We start from the raw sequence: 13259 nt of genomic DNA, 5'->3' as shown, positions 1-13259 counted from the left end.
TAGTACGTTCAATATGGTCATTTCAGTACCAAGAAATGAAAGAAAGCGTTGCACGTGCATACACGCGCACGCGTGTATGATTCCGAATTTTTGTTGATGTCGTTCAACAGGCATTTGTATCATATACCCACAGTATGAATTTCATAACGTTTTCACCAAATATAAGGAAGTTATAGCGATTTTAAAATCGTCCAATCAGAAATCAGCACACGTGCATGCACGTGCTGAGCAGTAATTCTAACCACAGCAATTTGTAAGGAGTACCAAGATACATCTAAACCCCTAATATGAATAGAATTTGATGAAAAACAAAAACGTTATCGTCCTTTAAAAATTGAACATTTAAAAAACGTTGCACGCGCATGCGCGTGTACGTTGGCATTTTTTGTTACACCAACATATAGATACACATATTGTCTACATATGCTGTGAATATCATCTCATTCGCTTCATAAATAAGATAGTTACAAACGTTTTAGCATTATCCAATCAAAATGAAGCGCACGTGCATGCGCGTGCAAATTGGTAATTTTGACCATGCAAATCAGTTAAGGGTCTCAATATCTACCTATGATATGAATTTCAAGCCATTTCAATGAACAACAAAAAAGTTAGACTGATTCCAAAGTTAGCGTACAAATTTTGTAATGCGCGTGCACGCGCATGCGTGCGCGTGCTGGCAAAATAACTATTATTTTTCATATGTACAAATGATATACTATCATCCTATTTAGGTTTTATATCGCTTCCTTCAATATTCTGATTTTCCATTTTTTGTACCAAAATTGCAATGCACGTGCGCGCGCGTGCATGCACGTGGAAACAAAATGACTATCACTATGCACATCTACAAACGCTATACTATCATCCTGCAAAGTTTCATATCGATCCCTTTTGTAGTTTCTGAGAACACTACCGGACAAAAAAGTACCGGAGAAAAAGAATAATAATAATAATAATAATAATAATAATAAGAAACAGAGTAAAAACAATATGTTCCCAAACTTTGTTTGGGGAACATAATAAAAGTAAATTGTAAATATAAAAAATGAATTTATTCTTGAAAATACATGAGGGTATGAACTGCAACACTTCAGGTTGTCATGCTTTTTGTAGATGCGACACTTCAGGTTGTCATGCTTTTCGTATATACGACACTTCAGGTTGTCATGCTTTTTGTATAAGCGACACTTCAGGTTGTCATGCTTTTCGTATGCACCACTGTGAAGTGTCACAGTTCATACCCTCGCGTATTTTCATGTGAATTTTTTTTTTAATGAAACATAACAGTCATATTTAAGACAAAGCACAATAGATTGGAATAGTCTAATGAAAGACAAGTTCCTTAAAAAAGCATATAGAATCTAATATATAACCAAAAAAAGAAAGAAAGAAACTCCAAATGCCGAACAAAATTAAGTGATCTCAAATTTCAAAATAATTCTACGTAAATTGGAATGGTTGGTAGATATGTTAAACCCAAGTTGATTACATTTGAATTCATGCTTTCTGTTTATTAATAAATATAATATGAACACTTGCTTCATGCAAACCCTTGCTAATTGTATTTTTTACACTTACTTTGTAGCCTCAAGTATAATGATTGAGCAATACCTTCTTACAAATATCAGGAAGCTTATGATATTAAAGCCTGTTACAGATGCATCAGAGGGCCATTATTCAGTCATTCTATAAAGACCATTTAAACTTTAGAATTATAGAGTAGAGATAGAAATCGACGAATCCTTGACCAATGCACCAGCTGTTAATTTTAATGTCACACGTAACATGATATTATACTCGGAGTTTGTAAACCCCCACTTTGTCAATAAGTTCATAGATTTTTTTTAGCCAGACTAGAAAATATTGTTTACATGCAGTCATTTATGAATATCATTTCATTGTTTAAATGTATTAAACATATAGTAGTGAAGCACACGTTTATATATATATTTCTAATCAATAGGAGTGTCTGTCCATTTTCTGAATGTGCAGCACGACTCAAGAGATTTAACATAATGCATGCCTGTTCACTTGAACATTGCAATACAGATTTAACAATAAACTATAAAAATTTGTAAAACATCACTGGAAACTAACAGCATTGTGGCCCATATAGACCTCTTGTTAAGCCCATGGGCCATACAGCTCATCTAAGTCAACTAGCTCATGTAGAGACCCATATCGAAAATAAATATGAAAATGATACAAGAAAATAATACTAAAATGATACCCAAAAAAATTTTTTTTTAATGACCAAATTTGGAACCATCTAAATCTTGGTTCTAAAATAGGTAAAAAATAATACACTTTCTAAATATATAGAAATATGCTTTAGATTCCTTATTTTACGCGAGTATACTCATAATAAGGCGAAATGACTCGTATATGTCGAATCGCGTGAACATGAATTTGCTTATCATCTGTTAAGCAAGAGTACTTACATGTATTTTAATTAGTACCAGAAAATTAAAAGCAAGTAATTTTATTTTGCGAGTGATTGCCTCCTGCAAAATTACAAGATCATAAGAAACTCCTCACGTATATTAAGGAATCTACAGTATAGTCAGAAGTTTGGAACACTTTAAGTGTAAAACATTAAACCTAACGGTAGCCTTGTATTTTTGAAAATAATTGAAACCTGCACAGAAACATGGGGACTCTTACATCCTACACTGTAGTATCAAATCTAAAATGGGGACTCTCAAATCCTAATGCAACAAAGTGCACCATTGTGGTTTTTGTCAAGAAAAGAACTTGATTAACAAACCCCCAAAAGATGGCTCTTATAATGTGTAAAAACAAGATGTGTTTGTGAAACACAAATGCCCCCGATAATGGCCAATTCCAAAGATGGCCAAGGTCAAAAGAAAAAATATCTTGGTACCAGTAGAAAGATCTTAATTTTTTTTGTCACAAGAAATGCTCATGTGCAATATGAAAGCTCTAATATTTACCATTCAGAAGTTATGACCAATGTCAAATTTTCTAAAAGTCAGTCAAATGCCAAGGTCAAAAGATTTAGTACCCACGGAAAGGTCTTGTCACAAGGAATACTCAAATGAAATATCAAAGCTCTAGCACTCACTGTTCAAAAGTTATTCACAAGGTTAAGTTTCTAAAAAGTAGGTCAAACTCCAAGGTCAAATGGCCAAAAATGTTGGTATCCACGGAAAGGTCTTGTCACATGGAATGCTCATGAGAAATATCAAAGCTCTAGCACTTACTGTTAAAAACTTATCAGCAAGGTTAAAGTTTCAGACAGAATGACAAAATAAATATGCCCCACGATCTTTGATCTCGGGGGCATAATAAAAGCAAATATATACAGTGTACATACTAGAACCGGATATGGTTCCATAGTCTTGCTATATAGGGATCGAGGGGCAATATATCACAAATTTTGAACATCATAGAAAATATACAAGTTCCTAACATTTCAGGAATTTATTAGCTAATCAGATTAGCAAAATAATTGTATTAACCTATGTATCCAATTTTTTTTGTAGCAAGTGCCTTACGGTGCATGTGTTACTTTAATTCTCATAACCTCAACATCATGACGTAAGCGTCATGACATTATATTGTATTCATGCTGAAAAATAACACAAAGTTTAAACAACAGTAAAACAAAAACTTGAAAAGATATACCTATATAAATGAAACTGTTCTATTACCTATAAATCTTAGAGCATCATTTGTGAACGTCTCATATATTTTGGTGAAAGGGCGAATTTTGGTACTTTGTGGCTCTATAGTTCTTTTCCCCAATATTCTTTTGTTAAACTTTAAACCCCTATTATGGCTTCATCCAACCCCTGCAGGGTCATGTTTGAACAAGCCTGAATCTTCACTACATGTGTATAGTATTACATGCTGGTATATAAATTTACCATATTGCACCCATCTGGTTCCTTAATCATCTTCCCCACATGCTCCTGATGTAAAACCTTCAACCCCTGTTAGTGGCCCCACGCTGGCCCCAGGGGGTCATGGATTCTGAATTGATCTAAAATCTTAATATCACCATTATGAACCCCTACTGTGGCACTATCTATAGGCATCAGCCCATCTTCCCATCAGGGAGTGGTATGGACCAAAAACCCTTGGCTAGTGAAGATGACACCAGCCACTTCACTGTCTAACAGGCACCAGCCAAGCATCTTTTCAAACTTCACTGTCTAACAGGCACCAGCCAAGTATCAATTCAAACTTCACAAATTGCTCTCCTATGGTTTTTGAGAAGAAGACATTCAAAGATCTTAATCTCGTATATCTCCATGTAAAACTTGAAACCCCAAGTGGCGCAACCCTGACATTGGGGCTCATGGTTTAAACAAACTTCGATCTACATGTATATGAACATATACAGAAGATTTTATACCATCCTGTAATGTGTTTTAATGTCACATACATAATTATGCATGTATACATATTTTTGTGGTATTTTTATCTTTCTGAAGTCTCCCGAAATGCAAGTACGAAATTACATCCCATATTTCTTATAAGTATAATAAATTGTTTTAACAGTTTTACTAATCATGAATGACAAAATTTGTAATAAATGCAATATTTTTGAAACTGTAAACTTTTCATGTTCTTTTCAATACCAAATTAAATTTCCAAAGATAACTGACTTTGTAAACACCATGAAAATATGATGTCAACAAAAAATGTGAAGTCCAACAATACAAACTATACAAGGACCCTCTAGACATTAAATTATCAAATGTTACGCGAGTTAAAATATCAAAATAAGGTTGTTTACATGACGTGGCACATAAACCTACTGTATCACCCCTTCCACCTCGCAGCACTGTATTAACGAGGTATTATATGCTAAACCAGAGAAATTTGATATTGCTGATATTTATATTTTCATCCATGTTTTAAAAGGAAGTCTGACATCATGACGATGTAGAGTACCTCCTTAAACAAAATGCCACGAAAACTCCTGATTCCACGGTACAAGCTTTGGCTGTGGTTTTTGAGAAGAATTTTTTTATAAGTCATCCTATTTTAACAATTTCTAAAAATTCCTCCCTTTGAAAGAGAGTTTGTTCCTTGATTTGAACCGTTAGCCAAGGATACTTTGTGCCAAGTTTGGGTGACATTGACACAGTGATTTTGAAAAAAGAATTGAATATGTGAAATGTAAAACCAAAGCATGCCAGTGACTAACAGACTTCTATAAAAAAAAAAAAATGATCCAGTGAATTAAAAATGAATAAACTGTATATTTTACAGGCACCTTTCTAAAGCAGACCTAAAAAGGGAAGACTAAACACCTATCTTTCAAAAGGCTGATTAGAGAAGCCTAAAATAGCCTAAAATAGAGAAGACTAAGGACCTTTCAATAGCCTAAATAGAAAAGACAAGCACCTTTCAACAGCCTAAATAGAAAAGACAAGCACCTTTCAATAGCCTAAATAGAGAAGACTAAGGACCTTTCAATAGCCTAAATAGAAAAGACAAGCACCTTTCAATAGCCTAAATAGAGAAGACTTAGGACTTTTCAATAGCCTAAATAGAAAAGACAAGCACCTTTCAATAGCCTAAATAGAGAAGACTAAGGACCTTTCAATAGCCTAAAATAGACAAGACTATGTTAATCAGAATTTTAAAAAACAAAACCAAAAATACCATTAACCATTATATGCACAGATGATGGACAAACATTAGGAATAATTGCATCAATCATACCATAAATAATCCGAATTAGTTGCCAGGTTTGTTCTGAATCAATACACACCAGAAGATAATCACATGAAATGATCAGTTAATATTTACTTACAAAATGAAACAAGACAGAAGACTATAACATTACAATAGCTTGTTGATTGCAAATTTGTTTTCTATAACCCCTGGAGGAATGAGGTGCTGAAAGAAAATGCTCTATCATTAACCAGCAATTTTTCTCTCACAACTAGGCTGTGATCTTCGGGAGGTCTCCTTTTTTTGTATTTTATTGATTACTTTTAGGAGACAGGCATGACTTTTAAGATGAGAGAGAAAAAAATATGCCGTTAGGAAAATGATGTTTCAACAAGACTTTCTGGGCAATTCTGATGACATGCCACCGCCACCGCCGTTCACTTAACACGCATATCATGGATAGCTGATGGGGATGCAGACAATTACTCCCATTTTCTTCCATTGTGTTCGATAACAGGCCACAATTATCAACCTGTATATTTCTCGGGGATGAAGAGATTGTTAGCAAGAGGCTAATGAGATTCAGGATGCAGGGGGAAAAAGGGGATAATTATAGCAGGGTCACAAAAAGGTGACAAAAGCTTGAAAGCATTACCATTATTTTGGGGGACAACTTAGAAAAGAAAGGGAGATCATACAATTTTCCAATCAGTACATACTTGGAATACAGAAAGTAGAAGGAGGAACTGACCAATTTAGGCAGAATGATTAGGACTTATGCCTCTAATTCAGTTACTTTGCTCAGTCCATTTAAGGCTAATCATTCTCGAATGCAAACAATATACAACACAGAAATTGAAGAGTTTTCTTTATTTTTTGCTCATACAATACTCTAGGAGCCATCCATTGGATGGGGAATTCCGGCCTCTTATGAAATATAAATAGAACTCAATAAAACACAAGACTCATGAACCACATCCCTCTTCTTGAGCTACTGCAACTTCCTTTGTAAAACATTAAAGATTAGATATACAGAAGACAGATTGTAGTAGCAGTTATATCCCTTGTGAACATCACCTTTGTAGCGCACACTCTCTTCATTAAAAATATCAAACCAAATTCGATAATGTTAAATAAGATGCATTTCTGAAACATTTATGCCCATGTATGGCAAAACTCCAAGGCCAAGGTCATGAGGTAAAAACAGGCCTTAATTGTTACAAAGAATACACTTGTGGAATATGAATAACCATTCCAAAGTAAAGTTTTTCAAAAGTAGGTCAAACTCCAAGGTCACAAAGTCAAAAATATTTTGGTACAATGTACCAAAATAAAAGGCCTTATCATAAGGAATGCACATGTGAAATATGAAAGCACAGCTATCACCATCCATTTAGAAGTTACAGTCAAGGTTAAAGTTTTTGCAGACAGAAAGACAGATGGACCATAAACTATATATGCACCCAAATCTCTGATCATGGTGGGGGGGGGGGGGGATAAAAATTGAAGCATAAAGTTCCTAGCTGAAGAATATCGCTTCCTGGCTATCATTTTTTATTCCGAATTTTGTGACGTGTCACTAGATCCTACTTTCAAATTCAAAACAAACAGTAGTCCATGCAACCAATGATGCATTTTTTCCCCCATGTTTGCTCAGCTCTCTATTTTGTATTGCTTATAGGAGTTATGAGATTGATCACTGTGCGTTATCTTCACCTTTAGTGATGTACCGATTATCGCCGACTTTCGATTGTCGGTCGCTATAACTGAAACGATGTGAGTAATCGATTGTCATTTCGAAAATCACCGATGTCAGTATTTTTTTTAATAATACGAATATTCCTGCTGCGACTTAACTAAAATAAAAAATGCCTGACGAAGCTGAATCATCCAGTAAGATTGAATATTGTTTTAACGTCCCTCTTGAGAATCTTTCACTCATATGAAGACGTCACCATGGCCGATGAAGGGCTGCAAAATTTAGGCCTATGCTCGGCGCTTACACTCTTTGAGCAGGGAGGGATCTCTATCGTGCCGCACCTGCTGTGACACGGCCCGGGGCCTCGGATTTTGCCTCTTACAACAAGCAAGGGGTCACGAGGATCTATTCTAACCCGGACCCCATAAGAACAACAACAAAAGTCGAGAGATCTATCCCTATCCCGGGAAAACAAAATCGAAAGTACTACAATGAGTCCCTTTAAGAAGAAGAGGAAAATGTGAAAAGTTTACAAATGACAGATGCATGCCCTACAAATGTTAATCTGCACTTCTTACTGGAGCTTTCAGCTACAGTAAGCTAAAAAAAAAAACAATGTATTGTACTTCAATTCATCAGCTGATGCGACATCTATACAGCTCTAAATCCAATATACACCATTATAATCCATCATCAAAAGTCTCATATTCTATAAGCTAGCACCATGATGTTGGAATGGTGTAATAATCATTCCAGTCTGAACACAGTCTCACTTTGTAGGACATCAATCCAGCGATGTTGTGATATACTGATGTTCTATATTCATAAAACATGCCTAAACATTATAACAATGATCAAACATGCCTAAATCAAACATGCCTATAAATTTACATTATAACAATGATAAAACACATGCCTAAATCAACATTATAACAATGATGAAACATGCCTAAATCAAAGAGTTACCGTATAGCAGGAAATTAACTCACAGATTTAATTTTCGCTTTATTCGCTGAAACAAATTTTCTGCGAATTTAATATTCAGTGAATTAATCTTTCATATTGAAAAGAAATACATTGAAGGATATTAAGATTTGTTTTTCTGCAAATTAAACCGACAGCAATTTGATGCTAAATGAAAAAACCGTGATTTTTTCCGACCGCGATATTAACCTGTTATACAGTACTTTGACAATGATAAAACATGTTTAATTAAAGCATTACTTGAATTAAAGCATTACTTTGACTGTGATAAAACATGTTTAATTAAAGCATTACTTGAATTAAAGCATTACTTTGACTGTGATAAAACATGTTTAATTAAAGCATCACTTGAATTAAAGCATTACTTTGACTGTGATAAAACATGTTTAATTAAAGCATTACTTGAATTAAAGCATTACTTTGACTGTGATAAAACATGTTTAATTAAAGCATCACTTGAATTAAAGCATTACTTTGACTGTGATAAAACATGTTTAATTAAAGCATTACTTGAATTAAAGCATTACTTTGACAGTGATAAAACATGTTTAATTAAAGCATTACTTGAATTAAAGCATTACTTTGACTGTGATAAAACATGTTTAATTAAAGTATTATTCTAACTTTTTTTTCAATTCTCTTTATATACTTCATTTTCATAGTGTTCAAATATACACATATTATTTTAATTATTTATTTTTTATTATTTATATACCATTTATTCTTAATGCACATGAGTATATATAGAATCTCTGAAGGTTACATGTAAGTTGATGGTTAATTAATAGTAAGAAGTACAGGTTCCCTAAATATACAGTGCCTTAGCATTGATATAGTATTTAAACCACTTCAGAGAAAATTTATTGATTTACTTGCTTGAACATTTGTAGAAATTTACAGACATTTGATGGAGACTTTCCTAACGAAATCAATCAATGTCATCTCTTTATTCAGCAAGTAATAGACTAAAAATGAAGCGGGATTGTTGAGGTTCTGAATTTCTGTACGCTTCGTAAAGGCGGTTACCTGGAAAGATCAGAAGACACACCAGTGTTCACTTTTGATCTGGGTAAGAAAACTCTGGTGTGAAATGGAATTGATGATTTAAGTTTTAACATTTAACATCCTTAAGCCTTGCTGATCTAGGTAAGAAAACTCTGGTGTGAAATGGAAGTGATGATTTGAGTTTGAACATTTAACACCCTTAAGCCTTGCTGATCTAGGTAAGAAAACTCTGGTGTGAAAATGGAAGTGATGATTTGAGTTTTAACATTTAATACCCTAAAGCTTTGCCTCTTCTAGCTGCTGATGAATTAACAATGAAAGTTTCAGTCTGAAATGGGGGACAATTGATTATATGAAAATCTTCCTTATATTAACTGTGTACTAGAAGATCTTTTAAATCTTTAATTTACTAAAGCCCTCCATTTAAGAGGAATAACACACTGACCATATATAATAATGAGTAAGTACTGTAATATAATAAAATTTTACCTAGATTAGCAAAACTGGGTGGTGTCGAAGCGAAACAAATGCCACTGCCCAAGGGCCATAAGTCTGTCAAAAGTTATCTCACCTGTGTATTCTCACAACATATCTATATCCTAAATTTCAATTCAAAATGTTGATGTCTGACAGAGATAATGATCAGACACTGTGAATCATCTAAAATACTCTATATCCAAAGGGCACAACTCTTTAAAAAATATTCAACCACAAGCAAATAGAAACCTAATCTGGATAGTCTCGTGGTGTATCTATATACCAAGTTTCAGATGAATACGTGCATCCAAAGCAGAGATAATAAAACGGAAACTGATCTACGACGAATTAAGAGAAGTATGGAGAAAGGTAACAATTCAAGCTCTGTCCATTTCATGGCAGGGCATAACAAAATTGCAATTTTTCTGTTAATTCAATAAGAAAAAATTCAATTCCCTGCAGACCTTAAAAGCACAATGTACATATTGTCAGCTGTACAGCTGTAAGAGATGCCCAACATGAATATGACTAATATGATCTTGATATTCTGGATAAGACCAAAGTCACAAGGTCATTGATCATAGTATGATATGAAGACCATGCAATAAGAAATCTTTATACAAAATATGAAAGCTCTATCTTAACTGAATAGTTCAGAAGATATTAAATTGGCAAAACTATTATTAAAAGTAGGTCAAACTTAAAGGTCAAGGTCAAGCTTAACAATATAATAAGGTCTTGCCATAAAGAATCTATATACAAAATATGAGAGCCACATCTAAAATATTTCCAAATATATTTATATGTTATGTTTTCTTAAAAGCAGGTCAAACTCCAAGTTCAATGTCACAGGGTCATATGATATTAAATGAAAGGTCTTGTCATAAGAAATATATATACAAGATATGAGAAATCTATATACCTTAAATAGTTCAAGAGATATCAAATAGGTAAGATTTTTATTAAAAGTAGGTCAAACTTCCAAGTCTAGGTTACAAGATCACACACCTGAAAGGTCTTAAGTTTCAACTCTTCTGGCCTGGTGTCATCTTCACAAGTCAAGGGTTATTGATTCGTTACCTCACACTAACCCTTGACATCAGTGAGTATCAAAAAGTTGGACCTGTTCTGATTGTTTCCACAAAAGAGTGGGAACCAATGAGAATGCAGTTCTATTTACAACAACGCAAACCAGTGGTTCTTGAGAAGAAGATTTTGAAATGACCCTCCCTATTTTTGCATTTTTGTGATTATCTCCCCTTTGAAGGGGTCATGATCCTTCATTTGAAAACAAATTGAATCCCCTTCACTCATGGATGATGTGTACCAAGTTTGACTGAAATTGGCCCAGTGGTTCTGAATAAGAAGATGAAAAATGTGAAAAGTTTACAGGCAAACGGACAGACAGACAGACAACCAGTGATCAGAGTAGCTCACCTTTCAGCTCAGGTGAGCTTAAAAAACATGAGGTTCTACGTAAATTTATTGCACTTCAAACTTTCCCTCACTGAAGATGTCTTTACTTATGTACATTTTACAGTTTTAGACCTTTGTGTTCTTCCATAACTCTGGTTGAAGAAACTACCAACATTAAGATGAAATCAATTTCACCTCTCTTCAATATACAGGTTTCTTCCCCCACAATGCAGGGCTAATTAGGATTAAGTTTTCTTCAGAACAAAACAACACGACCAGCCTTCACAAACTTAAAAGACACCTGTATGAGGATACATCACAAAAGCTCTCTACAGCACCGTGAACAAAGAGACACAACAGATATAAGCTTATCGATTACAGCAAACTTCCTGCCTTTCCGGGGCTGAATGATAAAGCTATGCCAGCCTCACACAAACAAATCACTGTCCCTAGCAATATATAATTCTGAGAGCATGGTGCTGGGAAAGTTCATTTTAAGAATTTTTTTTTTTTTTAAATATTTAAGCAGCAATCAACTGATGAAATTATATATTGCAGTCTAACAAAATCACCAATATTGACTTTCCTTAGAAAATAATATAATAATCCAAAAAATATGAACACCTTTAAAAAAAAAATTTAAAATTCAAGTAATGACATCATCAATAGACCAATACAAATACTTCAAGAATTTCTCACTAGTTAGAAATTTTACTTTATAATTTGTTCTAAGTTACAAAAGAGTACATTAAACAAGCACTTTGAGAATACGGGGCTCATTCTGAGAGTATTGCAAAAGCAGTACATACCCCTAATGAAGCCCCCGATTTATTATAGGGATGTCATTACATGCCCCCTAATGACGCCCCCTATTTATTGTAGAGATGTCATTACATGCCCCCTAATGACGCCCCTGATTTATTATAGGGATGTCATTACATGCCCCCTAATGACGCCCCTGATTTATTATAGGAATGTCATTACATGCCCCCTAATGACGCCCCTGATTTATTATAGGGATGTCATTACATGCCCCCCTAATGACGCCCCTGATTTATTATAGGGATGTCATTACATGCCCCCCTAATGACGCCCCTGATTTATTGTTGAGATGTCATTACATGCAGACCATGAATATTTGGATGAGTGGGCGGATTTCTTTTTTCAACACAAGGAAATATTCAAGACTTTTGATCTCTTGTCCATCAAATACCAGGTCACATCAAACTGAATTGAAGGGGTCTGCTGGTATCAATGGATTACAGATTGACCACCTGTGATGGTCTTTACGTCCAGCTTTAAATGGTGAAATCTACAGGATAGCTACTTACCCGTCCTCGCCTAACACCACTCCAAAGGCTACGTGTTCTACACGCGTCAGCTTGCTGTTATACCAGCCCAACTCTTTCGCAGCAGCGTACACGGTTTGGAGGTGGGATCCCTGCACACAAAAAACAATTTTATTTAAACCCAGCTGTGCCAAAATGATATGAATACTTTTCTCACATTATCACCAGTGTGAGAATGACTTTACTCATGTTAGACAGCTATGTGAGATTTTTCTGTTTCACACTACTGTGATGTCATTTGATTGTGATGTCATATATTTCATATGATTTACGTTACATGGTGAAGTAATATATTTTGTATTGTTTTCTTTAAATTTCAATTTGATACAGCCTTCTGGTGGACAACCTTGGGTTTTTTAGTTTACGCTTATAGTGTGAACCATTTTCGGGTATGCTCTTTCTGACTGTCTAATTAGTTTTTGCATTGAAGTTCAAATGAGGATTTTGATCATTTTGAATTTTCTTGAAGCTCTTGAATTCATGCACTAAACTGTGGGTAAAATGTGAGAAAAATAATCCCTCATTATTTACTTGTGTGGGATAGGGAAATTCCACCTCTGGAACAAGACACGCTGTCTAGGACTCGGAAAAGCCTTGTCCTAGACTGCGAATCTTGTTCCCTCGGTGACATTTCCCTATCCCACACTCGTACTAATAAAGGATTCTATTAATCT

General features: G+C 34.5%; 1 protein-coding gene across 1 annotated transcript in view; it reads right to left on the bottom strand.

Annotated features, from left to right (window-relative positions):
• LOC125678692 (arginine--tRNA ligase, cytoplasmic-like) overlaps positions 1-13259 on the bottom strand; it is a 66299-nt gene that overhangs the window by 38789 nt on the left and 14251 nt on the right. Inside the window, exon 10 of the mRNA XM_048917333.2 lies at positions 12568-12677. Within this exon, the coding sequence (XP_048773290.1) occupies positions 12568-12677 (110 nt within the window). The remainder of the gene's footprint in view (positions 1-12567; positions 12678-13259) is intronic.

This window comes from Ostrea edulis, chromosome 2 (assembly GCF_947568905.1).
Source record: "Ostrea edulis chromosome 2, xbOstEdul1.1, whole genome shotgun sequence".
Classification (NCBI taxonomy): Eukaryota; Metazoa; Mollusca; class Bivalvia; order Ostreida; family Ostreidae; genus Ostrea; species Ostrea edulis.
Note: the sequence above shows the minus strand (reverse complement) of the source record. Positions and strands in the feature narration are given on the sequence as shown.